This window comes from Pan troglodytes, chromosome 4 (genome assembly GCF_028858775.2).
Source record: "Pan troglodytes isolate AG18354 chromosome 4, NHGRI_mPanTro3-v2.0_pri, whole genome shotgun sequence".
Classification (NCBI taxonomy): domain Eukaryota; kingdom Metazoa; phylum Chordata; class Mammalia; order Primates; family Hominidae; genus Pan; species Pan troglodytes.
The window spans coordinates 133,884,035-133,900,619 of record NC_072402.2 but is presented as its reverse complement, the minus strand read 5'-3'; the positions used below and the strand labels follow the sequence as shown (position 1 = coordinate 133,900,619).

Below are 16,585 nucleotides of genomic sequence, written 5' to 3'. Positions count from 1 at the left end.
TTAAAACAAAAAAATTTTATAGCATATAAATTATACCTCAATAAAGCTGTTTTTAAAAAAGTAGCCAATAAGTTAAAAACAACTACTACTACAAAATAAATGAAGTGAGTACTTCTCTTACCCCTGCTGGATATACTGGGCATAATCTGAGGAATCATATTATTGCTTGTATCCATAGGCTGGGAATTATCTTGACCCATCTGATCATCAGGTGGCATATAGGCAGGAGGAGGCGTATCAGCTAAGAGGAAAAAAATAATAATTAAAATCTTCATTCTGCTCAAAATTATTACTCTAAAAGCTTTAGAAAATTCTTAAGATTACCAGCAAGCTTCATTACTGAACATCACACACAAAAAAATGTAGGATACTATCCTAGGGCAAGGGAAAAGGAGAACAGACAGCACACCTAATGGCAATTGAAAACCTACTACAAATCCATATTTATTTAGCCCAGATCCCTGGTAATCCAGGATACAAGGATCAGTCCTAAAATTCACTAAAACAGAATTCAAGGTCAAGAATTTTGCCTTTATTTTTATGTGTTCAGAGAAACTGCAGCTATTACATATCAATCTGAAGTACAGATTTTCCTCATTTGGGTATATATCTACTACAGAGACACTTTTAAATTATTAAGATCAGCACATACTGTATACTGTCATTTAAAACTGGAAAGTAAAACTATGTCCCTTCAAAATTTGCCATCAACACTAACAGCAATTGTCTAACGCTTGTGCAACATCCAAACATGGCTGTTGTGTCCTATTAAATGGTTAGGTAATTCACTTAGGAAACTAAATGTTAACTAGAAAATCTTTGAGTTTCAACACTCATAGTTGAAAATTTTGCAAAAGCTACAGCTATACTTTTTTGTCTCAGTAACTATAAATAAGAACCGAATTTGTCTTTCATCCCAATGTTTTGTACAGGATGTATTTTGAGACAGAACTACAATCAGCACTGAATCTAAGACAAACTATGAAAATTTATTTTTGAGCAAATTCCTAATAGCAAGTTAAACAGCTGGCACTTAATTTCTCTTCAAAAGAAAAAACTATACCAATTGATATTTTGCTGCAGTAGAGAAATCACAAAGAATATACTGTAGGTCCTTGAATAATGCTTTGTTCAATGGTGTTTTGTTCAGCATCATTTTGTTATGATGCTGATGAGGAAAAAAACCCATTCCCAGCCAGGGCCACGTCTGTGTGAGTCTGAACATTCTCCCCATGTTTGTTTGAGTTTTCTCTGGTTACCCGAGTTTCCTCTCACATCCCAAAGATGTGCACATTAGATGAACTGGTATGCATGTCTAAACAGTCCCAGCGTGAGTGCCGGGGTGTGTGTGAGTGCACTCTGTGATTTAATCACGTCCCATTCAGGATTGGTTTCCACCTTGTGCCCTGAGTTGCTGGAATGGGCTCTGGCTACCCATGACCATGAATTAGAATAATTAAGTAAATAACAGTCTTGTTTTTATTGATCTTTCTTAAAGATATGCACAGCTCACATTTATTTCAATGTTTAATATTAGAAGAGTCTTGGGTCTTTATTGATAAATTTAGTGATATTTTTGTGACAAGAAATATACCACAAGAACTTAACTCTTGTTTATATCAACTAGCCTATGATAAAACTGGCTTTGTAATATGCTGTTTCAGTTAAAGTCAGTTTCCAAGACGTTATCAATGACATCAAGTGAGGACTTACTGTACTTATATATGACTCTGCCTGACAACAGCAGGTGTTCAAATATTTCTTGACAGTGACATACTGACATGTCCATATATGACATGCCATTAACAAAATTTAGAACTTTACAAAATCTACTTATCTTTCTCCAGTGAAATCAGTTCATCAGTTATCTAACTAAAGATAACCAGGATTCATTTTAACTTCTAAAGTCTTAAATAATTTGAAAAGCCACACAGTAAAGTTGAAAGAACACAGACTTTAGAGTTAGACAAACCTGGGTCTGAAGCTCTAGTTCTTAGCCCTACCCTAGGTAAGGTACTTAAAAGTTTAAAATTTACTTTAGAATTTCTTTTTCCATCTGTAAAACAGGAATATCTATCTCACATAGTCATTCTGAAGATTAAATTGAATGCCATAGCTTTCATCACAGTATCAGTTATATAAAAGACAATAAATGGTACTGAGTGTCATAAAATAGAAGAAAATATTTAAGTCAAATAGGGCTACTTCCATTTTTTAAACATATGGTAATTGGCAAAATAAAATCTAAACTCTTCTGGAAATCAAACAATTACCTAAAGAATAAAGAGTCAGAAACAGCTATACCTTGGCATGTAACAGTTCACCCAGAGGGCCCACAGTAAGAACAACTGTGATTCTTAGGAATTTTTTTTTTTTTTTGGTATCAATAAAATAAAGTCTTACCTGGGAGCTGAAATGGACTTCCTGGTCCAGAACTTGCTGGGGAGTTGGGATATGTGCTGCTAGCAGGAGAAGGGGGATAAGGGCTGTTTGGAGATAAGGGAAAAGGAGTGTTGTTGGGCTGGTGGAAAGAATCTGGAAACGTGGCATTTTGTGGCATGTGTGGTTCATTGTGGCTCAGGTTCCTAAACTGAACCAGAAGGCTGTGTTGTGGATTGAATTCATTATGACGAGGCACTAATACTGGAGGTAAGACTGAAAAACAAAAATCAAAAGTCATTTGTCAGGAATGACTAAACAAATGTCCCATCCACACTAAGGGGTTGGTAGAAAGGATTCATGTAAGACTGTAAACCTATTAAAACAACTTACTTTTAGAAAGGGCTGTTTTATAGAGCCCTGAATCTCTATTTACATAAAAACTGAATCCAAAACTCTGTAAGCATTTAGCCTGCATAAGGTACCCTGGAAGACAGAAAATCCAGAGAAAGATACCACTCCTGTTCTATGAGATAAAGGATATTAAAAAACAACCAAAAAACAGAGAATTTAACACAATAGGAGTTAAACAGAGGTGAGCGCTCCCAGCTAGCAGAGAATCAAACAAAATACTGTAAGAAAAAAACATACCTGACTGAACCTTAAAGATACAGGAGGATTTCACATGGGAGTACTAGGGCTGGGAAGAGGTAGAAGGGGAGGGTGGCAGAGGAGATGAGAAAATCAGTTGGCCTACGCACTGAACAAGGAGTTAAGACTACAGAGTGAAGTTGGAATCTGTTATGTGAATGCCCTAAAAACTTCCACATTTCCTATTATGAACACTTTGATCTTTCTTAGTTTGAAAGATGTTTTACGTTGTTCAGTATGGTTTTCCATATTGAATATGGTAATATTCTCTAGGTAAAAGCCTTCCAATCAAAATCAGTCTTCTAAATATGACCATAATGAAAATATACACAACAAAGTCTAAACATTTTTAACAGATACATTTTTAAGAGATAAACTTTATTCAAATATTCGCTTTCTCTAAAGACCCAAGTGACCAATCACATTCAAATATCTGATTACCTTTCCATGCAGGAAACTGAAACAAACCTGATTCTTCAAACATTTACAACTCATCTCATTAACAATTGTCCTGTATCTGTCAATGTAGTTTCACTTAGAAAAATCTCAACTTAATTCTGATATCATTCAGCATCAACAAAATGAGTTTGTTTTTAAGCTACCTAAGTCACACTTCACCTCCCTGAAGTAGGGATGTACACAACAATCCAGTGTTTCTGTTAAGTCAGTATTTGTGCTATTTTTGTCTATTGTTTCATTTCATTCTACTGCATTAGTATACTAAATATGTGGTTAACATCTGACTACAATCGTTTTGTTCTACTGTGTGTTAACAACTGCTATTCCCCTCGCAGAACAATGAGGCAGCTGCCATTGGAGAGAAGGGCATTAGGCAGCAAGAATTTCTACATTTAGCAGGCTAGCAATCTGAGAGACTTAGTGAAATAACTACTCAGGAATTCAGTTCAGTAAGAACTTGTTTTTTTTTTTTCTTTAGAGGTATGCTAAAATCACTGGCTTCTCTTTCACTTGTACATTATCTATGCACGATTTTTAAAAAATTATTTTATATCATCCAAAATAATGTTAATATGTGGACAGTTTAAAAAAAGACATGCTATTAGAGATTATAACAAAAACTGCAATTCCTAGCCCCCTCCCATACACTGTTTCTATAGAAAACAAATTTAAACTCTTAGCCATCTCTTATAACATTTACTTTGTGTACTGCTAAATAATATGCTTATATTGCTATTATTAGTCAAGATATTATTTGTAGACTTGCTCTTAGGGCAAATGAGGCAGCATTCTTTTATTATTCTATCCCACTCCCATCCCCAAAATAGAGTTAAATATAACATTTTGCTTAAATCAATATCCAGTATTCATATATACATACATGTAATTCATTGCTGAATCAAGTGTACTATGAGTCTACTTTTTCTTGAACAATGTTTTTACTAAAGTTAACCATTGCCTTGTTTCTTCATTTGTTTAATTTTAAGTACATTCCACTAATATTTCCAGAATTCCAACAGATCTGTTAAACGCCTATCATTACTATTTCTTGGATACAACAAATAATCAAATAATTTATTCACTCTACGTTTTCCCTTGGATCTTCCATCTTTTTTTTTTTTTGAGATGGAGTCTCGCTCTGTCGCCCAGGCTGGAGTGCACTGGCGCCATCTCGGCTCACTGCAAGCTCCACCTCCCGGGTTCACGCCATTCTCCTGCCTCAGCCTCCCGAGTAGCTGAGACTACAGGCGCCAACCACCACGCCCGTATTTTTTGTATTTTTAGTAGAGACGGGGTTTCACCGTATTAGCCAGGATTGTCTCGATCTCCTGACCTCGTGATCTGCCCACCTCGGCCTCCCAAAGTGCTGGGATTACAGGCGTGAGCCACCGTGCCAGGCCCAGACCTTCCATCTTTTTGTTCCAACCTATATTGGTTACTGCTCAAGTCTCCTACAAGTCTGAAGTCCTTGGACTTCCCTTCTCTACTGCTGGATCACATTTCCTGGACCTCATCCTCTATTAGTGTCCTAAGAGAAAGTAAAAAGTTGAATTTTCTTGACTTCCTGCATGTATAAAAATTTATTTTTTTGCTTGTCGGCAGGCAGATAACATTTCCTTCTGAATTTTGACGGCACTACTTTACTTTCTTCTAGAATCCAGAACTGCATTGAGAAATCCAGTATTCTGATTTCTAGTCCTTTATATGTTTCCTGTCTTTCTTTTCTGGAAGTTTTCAGAATCTTTTTTTAAATCTATGATATACAAAAATTTCATGTGGGGCTTTTTTTATCCTTTGTTCTGATTACTTGGTCACTGAGCCCTTTCAATTTTCAGTTTGGGGAATTGTTTGATATTATTTCTTGGAAAATTTTCTCTCTGCCATCTTCCTCAATGCTCTATTTCCAGAATATATTATTCTATTAGAATTGATATTTAATTTGAAACTGATTCCAGGCCACTTAATGTTTTAACAAGTACTTTTTAATGCACCAACTCATCTAATGCTCATAACAACCTATTAGGTAGGTAGTATTATTACCATTTTACAATGAGGAAACTAAATCTCAGAAAGGTTAAGGCTTGAGGTAGTATTTGGTAAAACCAGGATTCAAATCCAGAAAGCCTGGCTCCAGAACCCACAGTCTTAATCACTAGACAATACTGTCTATTAGATCAGGGGTCCCTAACCCCCCCAGTTCATGCTCTCTTATGAACCAGGCCATACAGCAGGAGGTGATGGTGAGAGAGAGTGAGCGAAGCTTCATCTGTATTTCCAGCCACTCCCCATTGCTCTACCGCCTGAACTCCGCCTCCTGTCAGATCAGTAGCAGCATGAGATTCTCATAGGAAAGCAAATCCTATCGCCAACTGCACATATGAGGGATCTAGGTTGTGCGCTCCTTATGAGAATCTAATGCCTGATGATCTGTCACTGTCTCCCATCATGCCTGGATGAGACAACCTAGCTGCAGGTAAACAAGCTCAGGGCTCCCACTAATTTGACATTATGGTGAAATGTATAATTATTTCATTACATATTACAATGTAATAATAGAAATAAAGTGCACAATAAATATAATGTGCTTGAGTAATCCCAAAACCATCCCCCAACCAATTCTATGGAAAGACTGTCTTCCATGAAACTAGACCCTGGTGCCAAAAAGCTTAGGGTGCACTGTATTCAACGAAACACCTAGGACCACCTAGGTTGGCCCTCTATTTTTCTTATGTTCATTATCTCTTTCTAACTATCCTCCATCTTTTTATCTTTTTGCAAAACTTACTCCACTATATTCTAACTGTGTGAGCGTGCCTAAGTTACTTCCCTTTTAAGTCTTTGTTTCCTTATCTATAAACCCATAAGTAAACTGAAAGGGTTGTAAAATGTCAGTACCCTTTTCTAACCCCATGAAGGAATCACTATTCCATCAGTGCTCAATAAATATTAATTGCTATCACTGTTACTACTACCACTACCACCACCTTCTACTTTATTAATACTGGTAATATGAAGTGATCCATTCTGCGTCATAGCTGCTTAATCATGGGGGGTCAGCAAGCTAATCTAGCTGGGTAATCTGCCCCTTCCCCCAAGAGTTTGGGCTCAGGGCGAAACATGAGGTCTCTATAGTCTCTTTCCAATAGTTGAACTAGTAAGACATGAAATTTTCCGTTATTTAAAAGTATCAGAGCTATGCCCCAGTCTTTTCTATAGAATGAATCATAGCTGAGAAAAATGTATACAAAAAATAAGACACTTCTATTGGCTGGCTGACTACTAGTCACACTTTGGCTATTGGGGAATACATAAAATTCCTAGACTCACTCCTAGCAAATAGCAAGCTTGGGAGTTTTTCAGCCTATACTTCTCTATTAAATCCTCTTATCTTCCTTTCTTCATCAGTTCCTTCAGCTATCAGCTTTCCTTGGACTCAGTAAGAAACTGAGAATCATATCATACCAACTGTCTAAAGACACTCTAAAGCTCTTAAGTTGAACTTTCACAGACAGCATAATCACTGCTATCTGCTATCCTTTCTACTAGTCTCCACATCCAATGTTATTTTCAGTCTTTTTACCACACATTTCCACGTGAAACCCAGATAGACTCTAAGGTAACCACTGTGATTCCCACCTCCAGGTATTCAAACCATTGGGTAATTCTCCCTGCTTGAGTATGAGTATGACCTATCACTTCCTTCTAACCAACAGAATATGGCAAAGGTGACAGGGTATGTATGATTACATTCCACAAGAATATAATGTCCTTCTTAACCAGAAGACCCTCTCTTCCTTACTGGCTTTGAAGAAGCTGTCATGAATGTGAACTACCTATAAAGAAGGCTATGTGAAAGCAACTAAATCTGTCAACAATCACATGGGCTTGGAAGCAGATCCTTCCCTAATTGAGCTTCTGATAAGACCTTGGCCCTAACCAACACCTTGATTACAGCGCCTTGCAAAGGACCCAGCTAAATGTGACTGGACTCCTCACCCAAAGAAACTGTGAGGTAATAAACATGCATTGTGCTAAGCCACTAAGTTTGTGGCAATCTGTCATGCAGCAATAGATGACTAATGCACTCAGCTAGCAGCTCAGCTTATACCATTCATTATAAAAAAAATTTACTGAGCATCACCTACCAAGTGCCAGACAACAATATACTATTCTAAGCACTAAGGATAGAGTAATGAATGAAATAGAGGAAGACTCTGCTCATGTCAGTTAATAAACAAAATAAATATCTAATATAGAGTCAATTAGTGATGCGGATATTTGAGCAAGGACTGAATGGAATGAGAAAATGTGCCATGGAAAGATCCTGGGGGAGAATACGTAGACAGCAAGAGTTAAAGCCTGGAAACAGGAGTATGGCAAGTCCAAGGAACAGAGAACTCTGAGGATAGGTCATACAGAGTCTTATAGAAATCTCTTTAAGTGTGACAGCCTTGAAAGTGTTTTCAGTAGGAACTGACATGATATAGTATGTTTTTAAAAAATCATTCTGGCTGTTGTGTGGAAAACACAATGGGTTAAGGGGAAGAAGAGACGCAGAAAGACCAATTAGGACACTACTTAAGGTGAGTGATGATGATGATGTACTGTACTAAAGTAGTGATGTCACAAATGATGAGAGGTGACATATTTATTAAGACATATTTTGAAGGTGCAGCAAACAGCATTTGCTCATATTTTAAATATAGGATTTAAGTAAGAAGAATAAAAGATGACCTTGCAGTTTAGGGCATTAGCAATTACATGAATGCTGTTGCCATTCACTTCAATAGGGGAAACCAGAGAAAAAAAACTGCGCTTAGACATATTACATTTGGTATGTTTAATAAATAAATATTCAAGTGGAAATGTCAAGTAGGCAACTGGATACACAAGTCTAAAACTCAAGGGAGAAGTTGACTTGAGTTCAAAATGTGAGCATCAGCTTATAGACAATCTTAAGACATGTGACAGCATGAAAGCACATAAAGAAATAATATAAATGGAGAAAAGGTCCATGGACTGACTCCTGTGAAAACAGGAGAATACGCCAGCAAAGAGGGGCAAGAACAGTCAGTGAGGTAGGAGAACCAGGATAGCATACTGTCTTAGGGGCCAAACAGAGAAAAAGTTTTGAGTAGGATGGAAGGAGATCAACTGTATCAAATGCAGTTGAGCGGACAGTAAGATAAGACTCAAAAATGACCCCTTGACCTATAAAAAGGCAGTCACTAGTGATCTTGACAAGTTAAATGGTAGGAAAGAAAGACTAACTAGAGAAGTCACAAGAAAAAAATGAAACATAAAGATAATAAAAATGGAGAATCCTCTAAAAGGACCAGTGGAAACAGTGCAGTGATTGGGGTTGGGTTATGTGAATGAAGTGAAAAGCAGAATTTTTTTTTAAGTTTTATTTTAGGATGGGTAGTATCATGGCATGCTTGTATGCTATCAGAAATACTCTGGTAGAAAGGGAAAATATAATGCTGGAGAGAAGGATGATAACTGTAGGAACAAAGTTCTTCATTTGACAAAAAGGAATGGGATATAGTACACACTTGGAGCTTAGGCTTTAAATAAAACAGAGACAGGTCATCCACAGGAAAAGGCAGAGTAGATATATGGGTGCTTACAGTGAATAATGAATTAGAGTAAGCCACCTGAGAATTGTATCACCTACATATAAAAAGCTAAACTCAAAATCCAATAGCCCTTCCAAGATTAGAATATTTAAGATGGAAACACAAAGCTAATACAACCTTTTCATTACTAAATCTAGTTACATGCATATCAGGAAGAGAGGTTTTTTGTTTTTGTTTTTCCAAATTCTTCTCAGGAATAAGACCTACCTGGACTCTCCACTCTCTTATAGTGGTATGGGTTGATACAAACTTCTTTTTGCTTAGATCCAAAAGGAAATTCACAAATATCCAACGGCTTTAGCTCATGATGACTCTGCAAATCCGGCCAGCGCCAAACACGACAATATATAACATGGGGTAAGCCTTTTCTGTGAGAAACCTGCAGGCGTCCATCTAAAGATCTGGGAATAGTGACACATTTACTCGGCTGTCCTGGACTGCTCAAGGCTTTCTCCAGTTCCTCCATGGCACCCTTTTTCTTTTTTAGTTTCTTCACCAAAGCATCAACTGCCTTTTCTGCCCATTTCTCCTCCTCATCACCTTGTTTCCAGCCCAACAATCGCTTTACTGCTGGACTAGTAAAAGAAAACAAGCTGGCCATTGACGTCATTTGACACAAATCTTCGGAGACCTTCCTGTAACTCAAAGTCAGTGGCTACTGAAAGAACAGATCACAGGTGAAACGTCATACACAGGTCCTAGGCGGAAGTTCCAATTAAAAAGGGAGGAGTAACATTTATCTTCACAAGTGCCATATGCTTCTTTCATTGGGTCAAGTCCTGAAAGAGAAAGGGGGAAAGGATCCTAGTTTAAATCAATTCAATATATACAAATTTAAATTAATATAATCGAAAGGTATATTTTATTAAATAAGAACAGAAAAGCATTACAAAGTAAACAAAAAATTGATAAATTTTCTCCAAAAGTTCTGTGACCACTCGATTCCTTCCCCATAATATGAACAAGTAAGACACTGGCAATGTCAAATGATAACCAGAGGCAAAACCAGGTTGCTCTACCTCCTATGTATTATCCAAAAATAGCTTCTGGACTCCCTTTGATTAGGCCACTAAACCCTAAAACACTCTTCTAAAATTTGATTCTGAAGTACTTTTCTTCACTGAAATCCATGTTACATGCTATGTCAGTTTTGAACGTGATTATGTCCTGATCTGAATAGAAGTCTTAAGAGAAATCCAGCTCTTCTCTAAGGTCATTATTCTCTTTAAACGTTTCCCAGACTGAGAAGGTTTGGGCAAAAATCATGATACTACTGAAGTCACATTATTAGATGCAAATTGTATTCATGGTTGTATAAGATGTACCAAACCCTCAAATAAATCATTATAACTGCCAGTAAAATGGCAAGTATCTATTTGTAAAACTAAGTATGTTGAATAAATTTAAAGAGAATAAATTCATTTTAAAAGGGTCAGTTTCTAATTTTATAATTCCTATTGGCTTATTTTAAGTGATATTTTATATTGGTTAATGAGCCTGCTCCAGGTAAACCACTGTTCTGCACCATTAAGAAGCTCCTGATGATGACAGGTGGAAGTGACAGGCACTCCACCGATAGGAGCTGGTAAAAACCAGGCTCAGTGGCACACACCTGTAATCCCAGTTATTCGGGAGACTCACTTGAGCCCAGGAGTTCAATCACGTCCAGTCTGAGCAACATAGTGAGATCCCATTTCTAAATAAAGAATAAAAAGAATGTGTAAGATCTCCTGCAGATCGCTGCACAGCCAACCACAGACGATAAATACCTACTAAAGTAACAAGAATAACGTTTGGAAAAATGGTGTAACAAAAGATGCTTCCTTTCTTGTGCCTACAATTGCCAAAAGATATAGCTTTGTCTTTGAAAAATTCTAGCATCAATATTATTCTGGACTGGGTTGCATCTTTCCAGAAAAGAATGTATGTGCTTAGCTAAAGCCCAGACAATAACATAGAGTAAATAAAGATAATGTAAACACAGAGTAAAGTAAAACTGACATACACTCAACAAATAATTATTGATTCTTTGTTACATCCCATGTATTGTGAATAGCCATGATGGGGCTTTTTAAAAAAAGTTATGCCAAGTAGGGTTTAATCTCAACAGTCAATAAACTGATTCATTCAAAATATACTTACTGAGAGCCTACTAAAGTACCAGATACAGTTCTGGATGCCGATCAACTACTGGCAGCTATCCAGCCTGCTATGCTGGAACCATGGTGGGGAAGGGTACAGGGAAGTAAAGATATCCTCCTTATGTATGGATATGCCTTGTGCCTTGTCTTGCCCAGCCCTATGTAGGATGATTTTTCCTAGGCAAACAAAACTGGCCACATTAAAATAGAGAGATATAACAAAGAGAATGAAAGCATAATTGTCACTAACAGGTCACAGAGTATAAAGTGTTATGTACTAAATGAACTGTAAGAAGGGCTGACCTCAGTTGCATCTACATCAAGGATGTATGATAAAATCCATGTGGGTCAGGAAGTAAAACCATGGTTTGGTTGTCTGAGATGAGACGGGAAATGTCAAAGGCAAAGGGACACAAACAAAAAAATATATATATAGGCAGACATGAACACAGCATTTCCTAGGCTAGATAAGAGCAGGCCTGGCTGACTGATACCTTATTCATGAACACTAGAATACAATGGGGGGCTAGATAGGGTAGTGTACATATGTGTGAGAGAGTATGTGTATGAGCAACAGAGAGACAGTTAAGGAAGAGGGAGGCAAAAAGAAAGGAGCTTCAAGACCAGAATTCTGAATACAATATCATACATGATCAGGCCCTTGGCTTCTCCTTATTCATTTCTTAACCATTATCCTACCTAATTGCATTTAACCACACTTGACTTCTTTCCATTTCTCAAGTATTCTAAGGTTATTTCTATGTGAGGCCTTTGCATCTGATGTTCTCTCCCCTAACTTCTCTTCTCCCGTAACTTAACGCAGCATACTCACTCAAATTAATTCAGTTGTTCAAAGGTCACCTCCTCAAAGAGGAATTCCCTGACCACTTGATTGAAAACAGCATGACAGCCCATTCTCACAACATTCTCTATCCCCTGACCCTGTTCATTTTTTATAGCATTTACCCTAATCTGATATTACATTATCAACTTTGTTTATTTACTTTGTTTTCCCCAATGCAATGTTAGTATGCAGGTAGTCTCGTCTGCCCTCAAAACCACTGGATGCCCTGGACCTAGAATAGTGTCCATTTATCAAATAAATTAGTAAGAAAAACAATTTGTAAAAATATATATACCTTTCTAAGGATGTCTATATCAAACTTAAAACAAAAAAAATTGTTATTTATAGATATCTATGATATCAGAGAATAAAAATATGCCTGGAAATGAAACACACCAGACTCAGTCTCCCAAGTTGATGGCATTATAGGCTTGAGCCACTGTGCCCACCAGATTCTGTTCTTTACTAGTATCACTTTTTCAAAGCCTATTAACTTTTCTGTAAAATAGAGATGATGGTTCCTAAGTCACAGAAATGTTAAAGTAATAATGTCTATCTAACACAAGCTTTACAAACTCAACAGTACTATTCAAACATGAATTCTAATCATTAGCATTCAGAAAGAAGACGAACCAAGACTTAAGAGACTGGCTAGATCTAGTCCTAATCTAATCTTGCCCATTACTCTTCCACTATACACACCTTCTGATCCAATCCAAATCCCTGTCCCTCTGCCCATCTGTGTCTTCCAAGAGAAATCTTAGTCATTCTTAATGATGAGCTCCAATCTATCCCCTTTTGTGAAGACTTCCTTTACCACCCAATGCTGAAGAGGCTATGGTCACTGAATATTTATAATAAAAACTAATTAATAAGTCATAAATAATATCGTAACTTCCCAAATACAGTACAAAATCCTTCTAAGAAGTAGTCTTCAGCACCTGGACCATTCCATGTGCCATACCACACACTATGATACTTAATGAATGGTCACTGATTTTTCTATTAACTGTATCTTGAAATTAGAGATAATTTCAAATTTTAAACCCACGTTGACTAAGATAATGATAAAATGAGAATTCTACCCACAGAATTAAAAACATTCAGAAGGCAGCTTTGTCAGGAGAAATGGTGGTAAACTCCACTGGGAAAAGGTCATGACTGGAGATACAGGTTTAGCCAGGTAAAGATGAGAAACAGATTTAAGATTTTGCACAAAGAGCTAAAAAAAAAAAAAAAAAAAAAAAGTTTTCAACAGAGTGAAAAGAACAGTAAGTAAACACCTAAATATTATGAAACATTCACTGTTAGGAAAGAGTTTCCTGATAGTGAGTTACTGATAATGCACTATTAAAAAGACAGAACTAGATACAATGGTACTGCAGAAGATTAAACATATGGGAGAGTTTAAAGAGAATGTAAACAAAGAAAAGGCCAGTGACTTTGGTGAATGGGTATGCCACTAAACTTCAAGAGATTAGTTTCAAAAAGAACAATAGGTGTCAGTTTTAAAAACCTAGAACTCTTACTAGTAAAACTAGCACAGGGAGAGGAGCAAATCTCACACTCAACTCTTTAAATATGGAATGACTAAAAAATTTAGCACTTTTGATGAAATTATTTCTAAAAATGTTTTCTATACTTCCCAAACTGGTAAAGTGGTATGTGCAAGCTACCCGAGTACTTGTTATCCACGTCTCAACTTACATTACAAAAGGAGAAAAATTCATCATAAAAATTAGTGAATAGTCAAAAGATCTGAACAGATCCTTCACAAAAGAGGACATTAAAATAGCCACTGGATGAGAAAATGGGCTCAATATCATTAGTTATCACATGAATGCAAAAAGAAAACAAAAACTACCACAGTAAAATCTCACTCGGTACCTACCAGAATGGCTACACTTAAAAAAAAAAAAAAAGATTAACTGTTCATGATAATACAGAACTGGAACTCTCATATATTGATAGTAGGAATATACATTAGTCCAGTCACTTTAGAAAACTGTTTAACAGTATCCACTAACGCTAAACATAGATCCCTATGACCCAGAAATTCCATTCCTAGGTATATATCCAACAGAAATGAGTGCTGTGTCCACCAAAAGACAAGTACATGTTCCTAACAACTTTATTTATAATAGTCCCAAACTGGAACCCAAATATTCATCAGCAGTAGAGTGGGTAAATACTGGTAATAAATTCATAAAATGGAATACTTCACAGCTACAGAAAGAACTAGTATGTGTAAAACATGGAGAATTCTCATATATTCTGAGGGAAAGATTACACATTATTCCATCTATACAACATTCAAAAACAGGCAAAACTAACCTATGCCATCAAGGCCAGAAGAGCACTAAGAAGGGTCATGAGACAGCCTTCTAGGGAGCTAGAAATTTTCCATATTTTGATCTGGGTGATGACGACATGGATGTATACCATATGCAGAAGTTCATTAAGCTATACACTTTAAGTTTGTGTGCTTTACTAGATGATTATTTCAATTTTTAAAAATATCTTTAAAACATACTTGTGACTGATCACTTATAAAATCAGTCCCTATTCACAAGTGTCTCCCTCACCATAATGGCTTATGAACCATGAGTGAGACTACAGATTTTGCAAAAATTCCAAGATTTCCAAAGTTTATAAAAATGATGGCAAACAATGTAGGATCTAGGATTTGATTTTACCCCACTTACAAGTTAGTCTGTTACTGTCTTCTGGATGTTGCCAAAGGACATAAGACTCCTGGGTTAGAGACTCTGCTACTCGGGGCACAGCAAGCAGCATAAGCATTGACATTATTTGAGGTTTTGTTTGTCCCCAAGACCCATGGGGATAATGTGATGTATTTTATAGTTTTGCCTTTTTGTGAATGTTGTATAGAAGGAATAACACGTAATCTTTCCTTCAGTATTATAAGATTCTCCATGTTTTATATGTATTAGTTTGTGCTTTTTTGTAGTCTTGATGCATGGATGAGGAATACTGAGCTCAGGGAATCTACCACTTTTACAGTAATCAGTAAGCAAGACATTCTTTGTTCGGGGGGAGGGTAAGAATAACTTGACTATCAAAGAATTTAACAGAGGTCTTTGAAAAAATGTATATATATTTTTATCAATATTTTTGCAAAAAAAAAAAACAACTTAAAGCTAATGCCACAAATGTCAAATTGAAGGCTGTCATATAATGATACTGAATTATTTTGTGGGAAAAATTGTTTATCCATTCACACTTGATCCATTATTTGTTCATTATAACAATTCATGCATGTTTACAGTTACTATAAGCTAATGTTTTCCCAGAATTTTAGTTTCATTCTTCAAGATAAAATCAGACCTTTTACTCACCATTTAGTATTAAATGGTGGTCTACATTTTTCAGTGGTTTCATTTTAAATGAAATTCTCTATAGAAGGCATAGAACATGGGCTGCATTATTACTGACTAAAGAAACAGAGTGGCATGAATGATCTTAAAAGGTTACTTACAGAGGCAGATTTTTGGACATTTTAATTTCTTAGAATATAGCAACAGGTACTTCAATAACTTCAACAGCTTCCTTTCTAAAAAAAAAAATCAATTGCTTAAGCAAAGGAATCATAATACTCCTTTGATAATGTTAATAATAATAAACCACTAACATTTATTGAGCACTCACTATGCCAAGTACTGTTAAGGACTTTACATTTAGAAATCAAAAATCATTAAATTTCAAAACAGCCTTATAAAGTAAATTCCATTATTCTCATTTTACAGATGAGAAAACAGGCAAAGGGAAATTAAATGTAACTTGCTTAATTATACAGATAGCAAGAAACAGAGCTGAGAATTGAACCCTGGCAGTCCAGCTGCAGAATCCATATTCCAAACCACTGTAGTACACACTGCCTCCTAGAAAGAAACCCTCCTGCCAAGGAATTTTCTTCCCTTACAGGTCTGTAATTGTTCTTCATATTCCTGACTTCTCCAAAACATTCAAATTGTTAAATATCATAAGATTGTATAGTTTAAGAGATCAAGAATAATCCAGCTTAATTTGCTCATTTTCAAACTTATTTTTATACCACTTAACGTATGTCATCAACCTATCAACTTTAACCCAACCTTCTCACATTTGTGCTAGGTCAATCAGCAGGAATGAAAGGTTTAGCTTTATGCTTACTACCACTGCATAAAAATATATTTTTTTTGTGGTGATCTTACTCCAAAGCTTTTCTAATTATCATTAGGACATTTTTAGCACACTTATCACTGGAACACAATGATCTCAGAAATGATGAGACAATGTACCACTTTTTAAAAAATATTTTTCCTTAAAAAATATTTTTCCTAAGTATATTCACCTATAATCATACCATTAACATAGAGTATGCTTATATTTGTTTCCTCTGCATATATATAGTCTTGCCCACAACTGCCCGTAACAGGATATACCATGATATTACTTGGTATTCTGCATTT

The 16,585-nt window shown here is 36.1% G+C and overlaps 1 protein-coding gene across 7 annotated transcripts in view; it reads right to left on the bottom strand.

Moving 5' to 3' along the window:
* Positions 1-16,585, bottom strand: part of SMAD5 (SMAD family member 5) — a 50,442-nt gene that overhangs the window by 19,199 nt on the left and 14,658 nt on the right. For 3 of the 7 annotated variants that reach the window (XM_001169580.7, XM_054684623.2, XM_016953872.3), the window contains exons 2-5: positions 15,613-15,687; positions 9,336-9,907; positions 2,404-2,655; positions 122-241 (exon numbers count right to left, since the gene is read on the bottom strand). In XM_001169580.7, coding sequence (XP_001169580.1) covers positions 122-241; positions 2,404-2,655; positions 9,336-9,738 — 775 coding nt within the window. In that variant the 5' untranslated portion in view covers positions 9,739-9,907; positions 15,613-15,687. Of the gene's footprint in view, positions 1-121; positions 242-2,403; positions 2,656-9,335; positions 9,908-10,740; positions 10,825-13,202; positions 13,336-15,612; positions 15,688-16,585 lie in introns of those variants that run through there. The other 4 variants (XM_001169564.6, XM_016953874.3, XM_001169547.6 and 1 more) reach the window with 3 other exon arrangements.